The sequence below is a fragment of the Hipposideros armiger genome, unplaced genomic scaffold (assembly GCF_001890085.2).
Source record: "Hipposideros armiger isolate ML-2016 unplaced genomic scaffold, ASM189008v1 scaffold_530, whole genome shotgun sequence".
Taxonomy (NCBI): domain Eukaryota; kingdom Metazoa; phylum Chordata; class Mammalia; order Chiroptera; family Hipposideridae; genus Hipposideros; species Hipposideros armiger.
This window is the reverse complement of record NW_017731880.1, coordinates 1,203,086-1,220,062: the sequence shown is the minus strand read 5'-3', so window position 1 is coordinate 1,220,062 and position 16,977 is coordinate 1,203,086. Positions and strand designations below refer to the sequence as shown.

General features: G+C 48.2%; 2 protein-coding genes across 2 annotated transcripts; one reads left to right on the top strand and one right to left on the bottom strand.

Annotated features, from left to right (window-relative positions):
- Window positions 1–3,302: 3,302 nt before the first annotated feature.
- Window positions 3,303–13,675, top strand: SYCE3 (synaptonemal complex central element protein 3). The gene is made up of 2 exons (XM_019668546.1): window positions 3,303–3,411; window positions 13,512–13,675. Exons 1-2 carry the CDS (start codon window positions 3,303–3,305, stop codon window positions 13,673–13,675), a joined length of 273 nt encoding a protein of 90 aa, XP_019524091.1.
- Window positions 13,676–14,971: 1,296 nt separating this feature from the next.
- KLHDC7B (kelch domain containing 7B) lies at window positions 14,972–16,738 on the bottom strand. The gene has a single exon (XM_019668554.1). The coding sequence runs from the start codon at window positions 16,736–16,738 to the stop codon at window positions 14,975–14,977; it is 1,764 nt and encodes a 587-aa protein (XP_019524099.1). The 3' UTR covers window positions 14,972–14,974.
- Window positions 16,739–16,977: the final 239 nt, after the last annotated feature.

Below are 16,977 nucleotides of genomic sequence, written 5' to 3'. Positions count from 1 at the left end.
CTCAGTTAGTGGTACCTCCCTTTCTGGATGCCCAGTCAGAAACCTCCATGTCATCCCTGATTCCGCACTGACTCATCAGCAAATCTTCCTGCTCTGCCCTCAACATGTACCCTGAATCTTCCTCCTTTACAGTTCTTCCTGGTCTGAGCTGCCATCTCGCACTTGCGTTATTCCACTGGCCCCCTAACTAGTCTCCTTGCATCACCCCTGTCCATACAAGCTATTCTCTAACCTAGTGATTTTTTTTTACAAGAACTTTTATTGGGGAACAGCGTGTTTTCCCAGGACCCATCAGCTCCAAGTAAAATAGTTGTCTTTAGTCTAGTTGTGAAGGTTGCAGCTCCATTGCCCATGCAGGGATTGAACCAGCAACCTTGGTGTTAGGAGCACTACGCTCTAACCACCTGAGCCAACTGGCCACCACCCTAGTGATTTATTAACATGTAAATCAGATTAGCACCTTCCAGGCTCCGCAAGTCTTTTCAGTGGCCTACAAGGCCCACCAGAATCCCACCCTCCATCTTCGACGACTCTCCACTTCGTTCTCTCTCTACTGAATGCATTGCCCTTGGTGCTTCCCCTCCAGTTCATCCAGCAGGCTCCTAGCTCGGACCTCTGTTCTGACCATTCTCTCTGCCTGGAACGTGCTCTCCCCAGATACCTGTATGGCTCACTCTCTCACTTCCTCCGGGTCTCCAGTCAAAATCACTTCAGCGAGGCCTCCCCTGCACACTTATTTAAACCGCAGCCACCACCCTACATACTCTCCCACACCCCATCTCTGGCTGTCTCTCTTTCCTTGGTACTGTACCCCCTTCTTATATTTATTTCACTAATTAATTTATTTTTTCCTCTCCCCACTAGAATATAACTTCGTTAGACCAAGGATTTTACTCTGTTTTGTTTACTGTATATATTCAGAATCTAAAGTGGATAAAAGAATGTGGGAAGAACTTTGTAACTTAATGAATTGAGCAAGTAGCCCTCACAACTTAGGTTGTGAATTGTGTCATTATCCACTTCTTTGCCTTCACACACAGATTTTTGTAACCACCCACATGATAGAATTATTTTATTCCATTTTGCAATTCTTTAGCTCTTTAGTAAAAAAACAAAAGCTGTAGATATTTTTTACCTTTATAGAGTTTTATGTTATTTTCATGGATCTTTTTTCATCACATTTCTTGGAAATACACAACTTGTGTAGATTTAAATAGTATCTAATCAAACTCTGGATCTCTTGAGGCTTTCTTCAATTTGGTTACAACTTAGAGCTGGATGAGAATGGAGCAGTCAGCAGGTAGCCTATGAAGGATCTTCTATCTGTAATAAGATTATGTTTTATCCTGAAAGAAATGGGGAGCTACTGAAGGATCTCAAACTAAGTGACATGGTCAGATTTGCATGTTAGGAAAGGTCACTCTGGAGGTGAACTGGAAAATGGATTGGACAAGATGAAGCTACAGGCAGGGAGACCAGTTAGGAGTCTCTGACTATATTCTAAGTGGAAGGTGAGGAGAGCCTGCACCATTAATTCCAAGCTTCTTGTTTTTAGCTCCAACCTTTCTCTTGAACTCCAGGCCCATCTATTCAACTGCCTATTCAAATCTCCAGTTGGAGGCCTAGTAAGCTGCTCATATTAAAATGTTCAAAACACAGCTGGGGGCCGGCCGAGTGGCGCGTTGGTTAAGAACTGGCTTGGGACGCCAGAGGACCCCGGTTCGGATCCCACATATGAGGGCCAGTGACACTGCCCTCTACAGCTAAGGTGCTGAACAACAGCTCGACCTGGAGCTGGGCTGCTGTGGGTCGCCGGCGACGGTGTGGGCTGCAGTGGGTTGCCATGGGCTACTGTGTGTAGCCAGCAGCCAGCGTGAGCGGCCAGCAGCCGCCATGAGTGGCCGTCCAGAAGCCGGCGACTGATCTGCCTCGCCCGGGAAGAGCGCAATGATGGTGCCAGCATGGGCCAGTGAAGCAACGTCCTCCACAACTAGACTGAAGAACAAAACGACAGCAACTTGTCTGTTCCCCTTCCCCCAATTCCCCAATAAAATCTTAAAAAAAAAAAAAAACTACAGCTGGATTTCCCTTCTAATCAGCTCCTCACCTAGTCTTCCCCATTTCAGTCAGCACCAGCATCCATCAGGTTATTCTCACCAAAATTAGGAGTGATTTTAATTTCTGCCTTCCCCCACTTGCCCCAGCAAACCTAGACCCATCAGATTCTTTGTCAGATCCTGTTGGCTCTCTTCTAAAATGTAGCCCACTTCTTACCATCGATATCGTTACCACCCTAGTTCCAGCCGCTGTCACTCTATGCCACTCTGGTGCACTCCTGACCAATGCGGCTTCCCAGTTTTGCCCCGTCAACCTTCTGCAACAGTCCATTTTCCCAAAACAGGTGAAGTTCATTGTCTTAAGACATAATCACATAACCCCCTGCTCTCAACCTCCAGTAGCTTTTCCTCACACTCAAAATAAAATTGAAGTTCTTGCCTACTTAGCTGATCTCATTCCATACCACTCCTCAACCCCAAGCTACAGTTTCTTTCTCTTCCTTACAACACACCAGGGCCACTCCCCCCTTTTCTTGAGCCTTTCCCTCAAATAGAACTCTTCCCCTAGATCCTCACGTGCCAACGCTTTCTTGTTATTCAAGTGTCTGTTCAAATGTCACTGCATTAGAAAGGCCTGTTACTCTGTGAGCTAAAGTCGTGCCCCTCTCCTCCACCGCCCCCCATGAAAGCATTTGTATTACACAGCCTCGTTTTCTGTTCTTTGTATCAGTGAGCACACACTGAAGGAATCTTTACGAATCTGTTAACTTATCCTCTGCCTCTCCCCTTGGAATGGAAGGAAGCTCCATGAGAGCAAGGGTTTTGTCTGTCTGGACCCACAGACACACTGCAGTACCCACAGAGCTCTAGTAGTGGTGTCTGGCACATAGTAGATGCTCAGTGAGTCTGTAGCCAATGGTGGGTGGCAGGAGAGACCTCAAAGCAGAAACCTGGGAGGGAGGGAATGAGGGGCTGACAGGAGAGACCCCAGGGGGCTGGGCCAGGCCATGAGCACTACAGCAGCAGGGTCCAGCTCACTGGTGGCTCCCAAGCCCTGGGCCTTTCTGACCCACAGATGATTAAATATTTATTCCATGGATAAATAAAATTTATGAGTTTCAACGACCCCTTGGGTCAGGAAGATAAGAGAAGGGGTATTAAAGATAACCTCAGGCTTCCGGCTTGGGCTACCCAGGTGTGAGTACAGGAGGTGGAATTAACGCGTCGATTTATCTCACTGCTTAGATGGCTGATTCTGACCCTGGAGAAAGAAACTATGACAACATGCTGAAAACACTGTCAGACCTGAATAAAGACTTGGAAAAGCTGTTGGAAGAGATGGAGAAAATCTCAGGTAGGCTGATTTCCCAAACAGAGTGTCTTCCCCCTTCATTCCAGGAGCTCAGATCCTCCCTAGACCTCTGAGCTCAAATCATGTGCCTCTTAGCAAGGCCTTCCCTGACCACCAGGTAACTGTTGTACCACAGAACTTGATGCTTACCACTGAATATTGTCTTGATTGTTTTCTGATTTTACGTGTGTTTGCATCTTATTTCTGCAACCTGTCAGTTACCTCTTGGAGGCAGAAATAGTGACTTTGTCTTTTATAACTGGGCACAGTATCAGACCCAAGCTCGAGTACTCAGCAGATGAGAAATGATGTTAGCATAGCACCTGTAAACAGAATTGGAACATTTTCTCCGTGAGTCATTTAAAAAAAAAAAGAGTTCAGAGTAATGGTGCCAGGACTGGTGAGGTTCTGAAATGGGAGGTGCACTCAGTGGAATAAAGCAGCAGTAGAGTGGAGCAGGTGTCTCCATTTTTGGAAAAGAACGGTGGTCTGTTATTTTAAGCCAGTTCTTAACCATCGTGCCACTCGGCCGGCTCCCGCTGGTCTGTTATTTTATTCAGTATGTCTCCACTAAGTGGTAACCAGCAGTGGTAGCAATACCATTATAATTTCTTTAATTTGTTCTTTACTATAATACTTCTTACAATTTGTGACCCTAAATTTTGCTAGAGAAAATCATAATGTAAAACACATTTTAGAAAGCATGTATACTCTACTCAAGTGAAAACAAACTATTTTTAAAGGCATTATAAATTTGCAAATCATCTCCATTTATTACAACAGGCTTTAGAAAATTTCTGTGTAGAAATGTTTGCAATACTTTTGCCTGTGCACTTGAAAGTTTTATATATATTTTAAACTACCTTTTTAAAAATTCTGTAATTCATTTTCTACTATAAACTACATAACTCCTTCAATCTAATTAAATATTCTCTCAGTTAACAGCACTTACTGAGCACCTACTATGTGCTAGTCTAGTAATATAAAGCTGAATAGAGATGCTCCTTTATTAGAGAAGTAGGTGGAAGCCAGAAAAGACATCAAGAAAGATGACCAATTGTAATTTAAATATATAAATTAAAATTAAAACTTGTTTTTATTTTATATTAAAACTGTAATCTGGCAAATGCTAATGATGGTGTAAACCAAGTACGGGGTAGGGGTTGGGGGCAGAGGGAGGAGAGCGGACTGCTTAGGAGGCACTGGAGGCTTTGAGCAGAGCACTGGGGAAGGAGTGGAGACTGGGCAGATGAGGTAGGGGTGCTGGCGGAGAGAGGAAGGACAGTCCAGCAGAAGAGGTGGTCAAGGCCATGTGCCAAGAGGGAACGCCTGGTGGAGCCAGGGAGCCAGACTGGCACGTGGTCTCACACGGTGGCAGGCCGAAGAAAGGAGAGGCTGAAAGGTGAGAAGGTCTTCAGTGCCAAGCTAAGGAGCTTTACTTTTCTTGTCTAGAGAGAGAGAGCCCTTTGGGATTTCAAGGAAGGTACTTATGTTTCAGAAAGATAACCTCTGGTAACAGTGTGAGGGATGGTTTGGAGAGGGAAGACTGGAAGTGGGAAGACCAGTTAGGAGGAGTCCACTAAACTAAAGGCTCTTAGTTTAAAAAAGGAACTACGAGCCTTAACTCAGACTTGGCACTGAGAACAAGAAAGGAATCACAGCCTTCTGTGACAGCACCTCTTATGGATTTGTAAGAGCTCTTTATGTCTTAAGACTAAAGTCTGATAAAAATTGTAGTAAATATGTTCCCCAGTTTGCTATTTTCTTTTTAATTTTGTATGGAGCTTTGGTAAACAGGAGTCTAATGTAGTGAAAAATCTGTCAGTATTTTCCTTCTGATTTACTCACATAGCTTGAATCCCTAACCGAGATCATTGAAATACTTATGTTTTCTCCAATTTTTCTATGTGTTCCTTTCTAACATCTAATTCTAAACCATCTGATATGCCAAAGAAACCAAGCTGTGTACTGCATTTTTATTTAGATCCACCAGAGGCTCTCTCTTTGGCAAATAGTCCAATGATAATTAAGGTAATAAGTAAGTTATTAAGTAATAATAGTTAAGTAAATTAACATTGCTAATGTAATATTGCTAAGATACTAGTGTTATAAAAAATGCTCTCTCACCTTAGAGACAAGGTTCACAGGTGATTATATTGAAATAAGTCACATAAAACTCAGCTTTGACAATTTTAAATTTTTTTGTAAAGACTTCTAAGTACATGTAAGGTTGTCTGATACACACAACTGTTGTATTGAAGCAGCTATGCTTCGTGGAAGGCTTGTGCTCTTTCCTTGTCCCAGAATAAAACCATGCAGCCTATGTCTGCTTGGCGTGAATGAGGCTTTTCTCGGACACGGTCCCACATCCTTCTCTTGGCGCTTTTCCACATCATTCCATGACTGGTGTGAGGCCCATTTTTTTCCCCTTTAGCTGATTCTTTCCTTAGTTTAGTTTTACATATTTTCCTCTTTATAATTCCATCTTCACATAAATTTTCTGCACAGTTGTCTAATTTGGGGGTAATATAAGTCTTTTAAAAACATTTTAAAACAGTTTATTGGTAAAAGTATGTTTTTATCAACAACCACAGATTAAGTAATATTAAACTATTTTGTATAACTTATCTTTTGTAATTTCTTAAGCAAACTGTATGTTCTTGGGCCCATGGACTCAAATCCAGTGATTGGAAACATTGAAATATTTTTTTCCGTGAAGGGTAAGCAGAAGACCCATTTTCTCATAGTGTCCCTAGGACAAGTTAGGACAAATATTGTTACCAGAAATGGCATGATTCTGGACCAGGACGGTATAATCCTCACCCTGGCCCTTTAGGTGAATGTAAAGCTGGGATGCTTGCCCCCTCCTGTCACTGGGAAGGCTTTTGTCCAATTGTTCCATTGACCACGCAGGGCAAAGCAAATCTCCAGGAAGCAAGCATCACAACTATTAAAACCACCAACCAGCAAATAAACACAAGATACATATTTCTTTTTTTTTAAAGATATATATTTCAAGCAATATTAAAAGGCAAAATTCCCTTGACTCCGAGGTTTAAAATTCTCTTTCCATTCTCTTGAACTTTCAATTTCTTCTTTGGTTATTGCTTTAAGATTGTGTCAATTTGGAGGGCTCATTTTTTTTTTGAAAGATACACTTTCATTAAAATGGAATTATACCATACAAACTACTTTTAAAATAAAGAGGGTTGGGCCAGCCTAGTGGCGCGTTGGTTAAGAGCGTGAGCTATGAGCAACAGGGTCGCCGGTTCGATTCCCACATGGGCCAGTGAGTTGCACCTGAGCTGAGCTGCCAAGAGGTGACAGGATGGCTCAGCTAGTGAGAGCATGTGCTCCTAACAACAAGGTTGCCGGTTCAACTCCCACATAGGATGGTGGGCTATGCCCATCCACAACTAAGATTGAACACAGCACCTTGAGCTGAGCTGCCCTGAGTTGCTGCCGGCCGGCCGGATGGCTCAGTGGTTAGAGCGTGTGCTCTTAGCAACAAGGTTTCTGGTTCAACTCCCACATGTGATGGTGGGCTATGCCCACCCACAACTAAGATTGAACACAGAACCTTGAGCTGAGCAGCCTCAAGCTGCCGTTGGGCGGCCAGGTGGCAACTGGACTTGGAGCTGAGCTAGCTGCGCCCTCCACAATTAGATTGAAGGACAACAACTTGGCTGTTCCCCTTTCCCCAATTCCCCAACACTGTTCCCCTCCCCCAATTCCCCAATAAAATCTTTAAAAAAAGAAAAGAAAAGAAATACATCCCAAATGAAAGAACATTAGAAAACTCCAGAAAAAGAAGTAAACAAAATGGAGGCAAGCAATTTACCAGATACAGAGTTCAAAACACTGTTTATAAGGATGCTCAATGAATTTAAGGGAAGAATAAATAAACTTAGTAAGAATTTACACAAAGAAATAGAAACCATAAAAAAAAGCGAATCAAAAATGAAAAATATAAACTGAAATGAAGAATACATTAGATGGAATCAACATCAGATTACCGTAGATGAAGCAAAGGATCAAATCAGCAAATTGGAAGACAAAACTGAAGAGGAGGGAAAGACACCAAGCTCATTTTATGAGGCCACCATTACCCTGATTCCAAAACCAGAGACATTACAAAAAAAGAAAATTATAGGCTAATATCCCTGATTAACATAGATGCAAAATCCTCAACAAAATATTAGCAAACCGGATTCAGCAATACATTAAAAAGGTCATACATTATGATCAAGTGGAATTTATACTTGGGATGCAAGTTTGGCTCAATATCTGCAAATCAATTAACATGATATACCACATAAGCAAAATTAAGGATAAAAATCATAGGATCATATTAATAGATGCAGAAAAAGCATTTGACAAAATTCAGCATCTATTTATGATAAAAACTCTCAGCAAATTGAAAATAGAGGGAACATGCCTCAACATGTTAATAAAAGCCATATATAACAGACGCACAGCTCATATACTCAACAATGAAAAGCTAAAAAAAAAAAAAAAGCGTTTTCCTTAAGATCAAGAATAAAACAAGGATGCCGCTTTTACCACTCTTATTCAACATATTGGGTTATCGGAAAAGTCATGATGTAGTTTTTCTGTTTTTCATTGCAAAAATGCATCATGACTTTTCCAACAACCCAATAGTATTGAAAACCCTAGCCATGACAATCAAACAACAAAAAGAAATTAAAAGCATCCAAATTGGAAAGGAAAAAGGAAAACTGTCATTATGTGCAGATGACGATACTATATATAGAGGACGCTAAAGATCCCATTGAAAAACTATTAGAACTGATAAAGGAATTCAGTAAAGTAGCAGGATACAAATTTTATATTCAGAAATGGGTTGCATTTTAATATGCCAATAACAAAGTATCAGAAAGAAAGTAAGAAAACAATCCCACTTAAAATTGTATGAAAAAAAATACCTAGGAATAAATTTAACCAAGGATGTAAAAGACCTGTACTCAGAAAATTATAAGAGAATGAATAAAGAAATAGAAGAAGATACAAATAAATGGAAGCATATACCATGCTCATAGAGATGAAGAATTCACATCATTAAAATAACCGTACTAGGGCCGGCCGAGTGGCGCAATGGTTAAGAACTGGCTTGGGATGCCAGAGGGCCCCGGTTCGGATCCCACATATGAGGGCCAGTGACACTGCCCTCCACAGCTAAGATGCTGAACAACAGCTCAACCTGGAGCTGGGCTGCTGTTAGTCGCCGGCGATGGCGTAGGCTGCAGCCCCTGTGGCAGTGGGTTGCCATGGGCTACCGTGTGTAGCCAGCAGCCAGCGTGAGCGGCCAGCAGCCGCAGTGAGCGGCCGTCCAGAAGCCAGCGACTGATGTGCCTCGCCCGGGAAGAGCGCAATAATGGTGCCAACTTGGGCCAGTGAAGCGACATCCTCCACAACTAGACTAAAGAACAAAAGGACAGCAACTTGTCTGTTCCCCTTCCTCAAATTCCCAATAAAATCTTAGAAAAAAAATTGACAATAGTTATAATTTCTACATCTTGAATTTAAATAAATATTTTATTAAGGTGACATTCACATAACATAAAACTAACCATTTTGAAGTATACATTCGTGGCATTTAACACGTTCACAATGTGTACAGCCACCAACTCTGTCTAGTTCCAAAACATTTTCATCACCCAAAAAAGACATTCCATACCCATATCTCTGTGTTCCCAGTCCGTGGCGACCACCAGTCTGTTTTCAGTCTCTATGGATTTACCTATTCTGGACATTTCATATAAATGAATCATACAACATATGACATTTTGTTTCTGGCTTTCACTTAGCATAATATTTTTGAGGTTCATTCATATTGTAGCACATATTAGCACTTTATTCCTTTATATGGCTGAACAATATTCCATTGCATGAATATATCACATTTATTCATTCATTCATCCATTGATGGATGTTTGGGTTATGTCTCCCTCTGTCTCTTGTGAATAAGCTGCTGTGAACCTGTGTGTGCAAGTATCTGTTTGAGTCCCTGCTCTCAGTTCTTTGGGAATATTACCTAGGAGTGGGATTGATAGGTCAGGTGGTAATTCTGTGTAGCTTTCTGAGGATGTCAAACTTGTACACAGTGGTACACCATTTCACAGTCCCACCAGGAATGTACAAGGTTCCTGTTTCTCCACATCCTTGCCAACACTCGTTATTTTCCAGGGTTTTTTTATTATTGGATTTCCAATCTTATTCTTACTGATTTGAAGTAATTTCTTATATATTCTCAATATTAACCCATTATTAGTGTTAGGCATTGTAAATTTCTTCTCTTCTACTATTTGTATGAAAAGTTGGTCCAGTTGTCCTTAGTTAAAAAAATTTTTTGATAAAAATAAATTTACCAATATTTTGCCTTGTTGTTCGTGGTTTTTAAGAAGTCCCTAGATCTGCTTAATTTTGATCTATAAATGTTATTTTATCTTTCATATTTATATCTTTAATCCGTCTGCAGTACACTTTTTTTCATTGATTTTTGCTGTTACTTTCATCATATGCTAAATTCCCATGTATACTTAGGTCTATCTCTGAGCTTACTAGCTCTTTCCATTGGTTTATTTGTCTGTACCACACTGTTTTTTAAAATAGGGATTTATAAGTTGTCTTGATATCTAATAGGACATATCCTCCCCGCCCTTTTTTTTTAAAAGATTTTTTATTGGGGGGTCGGGGGAGGGAACAGCATTGGGGAATCAGGGAAGGGGAACACAAAAGTTGCTCTCCTTTTGTTCTTCAGTCTAGTTGTGGAGGACATCGCTTCACTGGCCCATGTTGGTATTGTGATCATTGCATTCTTTCCGGCTGAGGCAGATCGGTTGCCTACCATTGGACAGCCAATCACTCCAGCTCACAGCAGCTCACGTCGGCTGCCGGCCACACGTGGTAGCTTATGGCAGCCCACTGCAGCAGGGGCTGCAGCCTACGCCGTCACCAGCTCCTCAAGGCAGCCCAGCTCCAGGTTGAGCTGTTGTTCACCACCTTCGCTGTAGTGGGCGCAGCGTCACTAGCCCACATGTGGGATCTGCACCGGGGCCCTACTGCTCAGATCTGGCGTCCCAAGCCAGCTCTTAACTAATGTGCCACTCGGCCGGCCCTTGAATTTCTTTTACAAACTCATAACATATTATCTTAACACAGTTAGATTTGATTAGCACATGTTATATTTAGCATTTTACATCTATATTCATGTGAGATAGACCTATAATTTTATTCATATTGTCTTTGGTTTTAGAATAAACCAGCTTAGGGGAAATTATGTTTCTATTTTTCCTTATCTCTATTCTCAAATTTTCTACAATGTAAATGGAATGTGTCTATAAAATGCTGTTCTTAAAAAGTTACAACAGCCCATGTAGTGACATTAGCAGTCTTCCCTCTTTTCCTAATTTCTGGAATCTCTTGCATTAGCTAAGCATTAACTCATCTTTCAAAACTTGGTAGAATGCATCTGTAAGACCACCTGGGCCCTGGCGTCTGGGGAGGTAGAACGTCATCATTTACATTTAAAATGTTGCTTGGTCTCTTGTGCCAGGGCTGTGAATCAGCCTTGGGCTGCTACCCTGCAGGCTCATCTGCATCCTTTTGTCGCCTGGTCAGCTGGCCCTCCTGTCGTTGCTCCCTATGCCTCCTCCTCCACTTGTCTTTCCAGGCTCTCAAAGCAAACCCCTCACCACATCACCGGTCAGTTCTCCCGCCTTCTGCACAGGTTTGGGACAGTTGGTGCTCACCCTTCACTGACCCCTGCGTCTAGGTGTGCCCCTTGACCACTTTTTCTTCATTTCCATGTGAGGACCTTGGCCCTTCCCAGCAGGTTATCAAAGTGCACGGGAGGGCCTCTCAGAATGCCTGCTGTTCAGGCCCCTGCAGAGATTCGGACCCTGACTTTGCAACTGCACAGGCCTTACCAAAACCCCAGTGAGAGGGCCTGTCCTCAGCACCTGGTCTGCCCCATTTCTGTCACAACACACACTGCTTATTTCCTCCACAGCACCTTCCACAGTCTGTAGCTGTCTTGTATGTTTATCTGTCTCCTCCCCCTGCAGCTAGTATAGACACTTCCTAAGGGCAGGATGTAGACTGCCTTGTGGTCCATGCTGCCTCAGTGACGCACAAAGGAGGGGCTCTGCATCCTGCAAGAATGAAGGCTCGAGAGACTTACGTTGCTGGAGGATTTTCTGACGACTACGAGCCTTCCTAGTCTAGGCATTCTAAACATTCTTCCTTGGAGCAAACCAGAGGTCTGCATTTGACAGGGTGTTTTGGGGTCTAATTGAGTCGCCTTTTCTGAACTTCTTTGCTGCTGTACCACCAGGTTTCTTACCCGTGATGCAACCACAGACACAGAAGAGCCCCCTTGTGTTAAGGTAGGGAGGCCATCACGGGCATGTTCAGCGACATTACACTTCTCATAAAATAGACCCATAGATGAAAATATCCTCAACGACGGGTTTGTTTTTATGTTATCGTCACCGAGTCTCCTGACTGAGCTTGTTTGCTTCTGTGCTTTGGCCTTCAGAAGCTCAGAGCTAGAATTCCAGCTGCTACGTAGGGTTATATGAGATTGATCTCTGTGAGCTGTTTCTTCTCCTGCATTTGAATTTCTTCCCCACTCTAACTCTTTGCCCTGAGTACCTCAATTATTTATTTTATAGTAAGAGTTTCTCCTTTCTTGAGCACTTGCTATGTGCTAGGCAGTTTATTTATAGCATTTGTTTAATCTTCACAGCAAGCCCTGACATCGGACGTTGTCTGTCCTTTACAGATGAGGAGGCTGCAGCTCTCAAGGTCCCGTGTTTAGGTCACGCGGCTGGCAGGTGGAGAGCGGAGGCAAACCGTGCTCCACCTCCAGGTCCACTGCCACCTGCTATCCAGCCGACCTGAAGGGTGGCCGGCCGTCCCCGCACTGGTTAGCCAGATGCGTGTTAGGATGCAGGTTCCCGGGCACCACCCTGCCTGCTGCACAGGAACCACTGGGTCCTGGGAGGGCCAGCGGTCTACACTTGAACAGGTGTCCCAAGTGACTCACATGCTCCCCAAAGCTCAAGAATTCCTGCTCTCTCTCTGCTGAGACACTGCACGTGCCTTTCCACCAGCTTCTCCTTAACCAAACAGGCTTTTCTTTCAGTAAAACTTCACGTCTGCCCTGCTGCTGACCTTGGTTGTAGATAGATATACATGTGCATTTATTATTAATCATTCTGCCTATCTCCTCTTTGGTAATTTCTTTGAGGACATAGTTTCCCGAAGTATCCAGTATTTTTTAGCCCAGCAAAGAGAAATTTTAAGGGGACATGTTTACTGTGGTTGGTGGTCATGCGGAAGGGCTAGGACCTTGTTCTTTGTCGTTCCAGAGGGGAGACCCACACCTGTGGGGTGGGTGCTGCAGAGGGAAGGCTGTGGAGGTGGGGTGCTGTACTCTTCCATCGGACTGGTACAGGCAGCACACGCTCACCTGTAGGCCCAGAGGACACAGCCCTCAAGTTGCTCTCAAAGGGAGAGGACAGGGCAAGCAAGATGGTCAGTGCAGCGGTGGGCACCAAAGGGCAGCGGTGTGGAGTGTGGCAAAGCTTCCCAGAGGGAGGAGCCTCTGGACTGGCCTTGACAAAAGCACAGGAGTGCCCCGGCCACTGAGCACCACGTGACAGGCCCCCCCACCCTTACACCCGGCCTTGCAGGAGGAGCTGTGGTCCTGCCTACCTGAGCGTGTGATATGGGTGGCTGTCAGGACTGCTTGGGGTCTCCCTGAACCACTAGCTGCGAACTATGGTTAGGTAAGGTCTTGTGTTTGCTCTGATTTTCCCTGACATTTCATTTCCGACTGGCCTCCAGCCCTTTGGTGTCATGGCTGATGTGTACGGAAGCTAAGACTTGTGTGAGATGAGGGTGCTGTCCTTACTGCTCCATCTAGGGAGGAGTTTTCATGGGGATTTACAAGCCCTGCAGCAAGTAGCCGGCCAGCTTTCTCCCCCCAGAGTGGTGGGTGGCTCAGTGGGCCTGGTCCCTGGGGTGCCGGCCATGCCCAGCCTGGGGCCTGACCAGGGCCTGTCTGGTTGTTGCAGTGCAGGCCACCTGGATGACCTATGACATGGTGGTGGTGCGCACCAACCCCTCGCTGGCCGAGGCCATGCGCCGGCTGGAGGACGCCTTCCTCAACTGCAAGGAGGAGATGGAGAAGAAATGGCAGGAGGTGCTCCGCGAGACCAAACCCGCTAGTGAGCAGTAGACCCCTGGCTGCCTGGAGCGTGGAGGGCAGGGCCTTCTCGGCCTGGCGAGGACAGCGGCCCAGGTGTGGGCCGTGCACAGCACTGGTCTCTCAATAAACTGATTTTCAAACACAGCTTGAGGACCCTTCTGTCCCACCCGGCTGCATGTTGAACCTTGTGAACAAAACACGGGAAGTGCAATAATGCTGTCAGTGAATTACACGGATTGCGTGCCAAGCACAGAATAAAGAGCAAAAGGGGGCAGACAGGGACAACAGATCAGAGGGTGGGACGGGCCGCAGTATTCACATTTATTTACCTTCCGTGGAGGGTTCCAAAGTGGGTAAAGGGAACGTTATTTATTCAATTCTGTATCCTGGGCTATGCCAGGTGCTCACATAGGTGACCTGTGTCCTCACAGCTCGGAGTGACACGTCCATCATCCCCACTTCACAGGTGAGAACACAAAGGTAGATGTCTCGTCCAAGTCCACACAGCTAACAAGGGGCAGAGCTGGGGCGCAGGCCTGGTCTCACTTAAGGGCAGGAAGTGGAAGGTCTGAGCAGGTGGGACAGACCCCACAGGGTGCAGAGGGGCATGAGCCCGTGTGGTCCTGGCCAGGTCTGGGCTGGGGTTATGTGCAGGGGCTGCAGACAGCAGAGCAGTTTCACATATAGGGGTGCCAAGCCCTTGAGAACCAATCCGACAAAGGAGAGTAGGGTTGTTTCTGGGGAGCCAAGCCCTGCCCCAAGGCCTCAGGATGAGCAGAAAGCCCCAGAGGCGAGGATGTTTTCCTGGGGACTTCTTTGTTCTCTGTTCCGCCTTCCCACCCCGACATGGGCCCTGTGCCCAGCGTGTAGCCCCCAGGAAGCACGAATGCGTTCCCAGCCATCTCCTTCCTCAGCCAGCCACATCCTGGTCCTTGGGGACGCATTGGTCCCTGGTTCAAAGAGCACCAGTGTCTCGCAGGCAGATCTCCAGGCATCGTGGTTGGTGCTGTGAGAGGGGCGCCTGGGCTGGGGGAGCCCATGGCAGGGGTGCCCTGCCTCCAGGAGCGTCTGTGAGTGTCCCCAGGCGGTGGGCATGGACTCATCAGAAAGGCAGGAGGCTCAGTGGGTGTGGTAGGGACCCCCAGCGACCAGACCACAGGTGCAGAGAGCCTGGGCTCCCTGCTGGGAGAGGGAGGTGGGTGGAAGGGGAAATGAGAGGCTTACTGTGACCCAAGAGGAAAGCTGTCCCATAGACAGGAGCAGCCACCTGCCTGCGCCCCCGCCTCCCTCACACCCCCGCCCAGGGTCTGCCTGGTGGCCAGCAGCGGCTCAGAGGGCAGTCTGGAGCGGGTGCACGGGGGGCAGAGTCAGGATGAACGGACAGAGGACCCCTTGGTTCCCCAGGGGGAAGGGCTGCAGCTCCCTGGCCTGGAACTGGGCAGTCCCTTCGGAGACTGTAAAGGTGGCCGTGACCTGGTGGTTGAGGCAGTAGATGGTGTTGCCCAGCGCGGCGCAGCGCAGCGGGACGGGGTCCGGCAGGGGCAGGGGGGCAGCTCGGCTCCAGGAGCCCGTCACCGTGTTGTAACGCATGACCGCGGCGCCCACGCCACGCAGCAGGTCGAAGCGGTACAGGAAGCCCCCCAGCGCCACCATGTCGCTGGAACGCCGGTGGCTGGCACTGTAGGGGCACTCGTCCCACGCGTCTTTCATGGGGCTGTACCTCAGCAAGCGGTAGAAGAGGTGGCCCCCAGTGACGTAGATGTCCCCACGGCAGGCCACAGCCTCATGTGCCACGGGGAAGGTGCCTGCAGGCAGGGGCGCGCGTGAGGCCCAGGTGTCGGTGCGGGGGTCGTAGCGCTCCATGCTGTACAGGCACTCGCCCCCGACGGCGTAGAGCATCCCGTCCAGGGCCACCAGCTTGAGCTGGGCCCGGGCCTGCAGCATGGGCCGCACCTGGCTCCAGGTGTCGGTCAGAGGGTTGTAGCAGAAGACCTCGTTGGAGCAGACGGCCTTGGCGCCCGACCCGCGGATGCCGCCCGCCAGGAACAGGTAGTTGTGCATGGTGCAGAGGCCGCAGCCCCGCAGCGGGGCCTCCTCCGGCACCCGCGTCAGCGGCCGCCACTCCTTCTCTCGCGGGTGGAACACGTGCAGGTGCGCCGACGGAGGCTGGGGCGCGGGCCCCGCGGCAGGGGCGTCCTCCCCGCGAAGGCCCCTCGAGAGCCCTGCGCGGCTCGCCTGGTAGAGGCTGGGCAGCACGAGGACCCCCAGCACCGTCTGGCCCCGGCCAGTGCGCAAGCTCAGGATTCGCTCGCGGTCGGCCGCGCTCAGCTGCCGGTAGAGGTTTGGGTCCCTCAGCACATGCAGCAGGTTGTCGCTCATCAGGGCGTAGGTGTCCCGGGCCAGGCCGCGCTCCCCGTGCTGCTGGGCGAAGGCCAGCGCGTCCAGGCAGCTGCCCAGGTCGAGCCGGCTCCGCACAGCTGCCGCCGAGGCCGGCTCCCCGGCTGAGGGGCCGGGCTTCCGGGGCCCCTCCGTCACCCCCCAGCCCCCCCGCCTCTGCAGGAACGCCATGAGCCTGCGGTCCTGCTTCTGCTTCTCTGTGAGGACTTCCCTGCTGCCCACAGGGCTGAGCCCCTCCCCTGGCGCCTGTCCCGGGGCCGCTTGGCTGAGCTTCTGCTCAGAGCTCTCGGCTATTTCGCACATGCTGCGTTTCCGGGGCCTGGGGACAGGCTGTGGGTCCCGCCTGGCAGCGGGGGAGGGTGCAGGGACAGGCTTCGTTGACTCAGGGGGCTGTGAGGGGCCCCTGGGCACTTCAGCTCCGGGCAGCAGCGAGTCCAGACATTTCTCCTCCGTTCCATCTCCTCTGGGGCCTCCAGGGGGGCCTGGGGTGGGAGCCTCAGCCAGGCCCCCTGTGTCTGCCCCCGAGGAGCCGTTCCTGTCCACCAGGCTGGGGATGGCCCCTTCCGGGGGAGAACTAGACTCGGTGTTCTCAGAGGGTGTGGAAGCGCTGGACTCTCTGGGGCCATCCGGAGCTGCACTTGGGACTGTCCCCTTAGACCTCTCTTGCCTTGGGAAGGGGTGACTCCTAAGAACCATTGAAATAAGGTTTCCCCAGCTAGTTGAGCTCTGCCCCTCCTGGTGGCCCTTGCAGAGAGCCACACTGGGTTCTGGACATGCAGGTGTTGATTCACTAGTGGGGACGGAGGCTGGGGCTGCGGCTGAGGCTGGGGCTGCAGCTGGAGCTGGGGCTGGGGCTGGGTCTGGGGCTGGGGCTGGGGCTGACACTGAGGCTGCGGCTGGGGCTGCGGCTGGGGCTGGGGCTGGGGCTCGGGCTC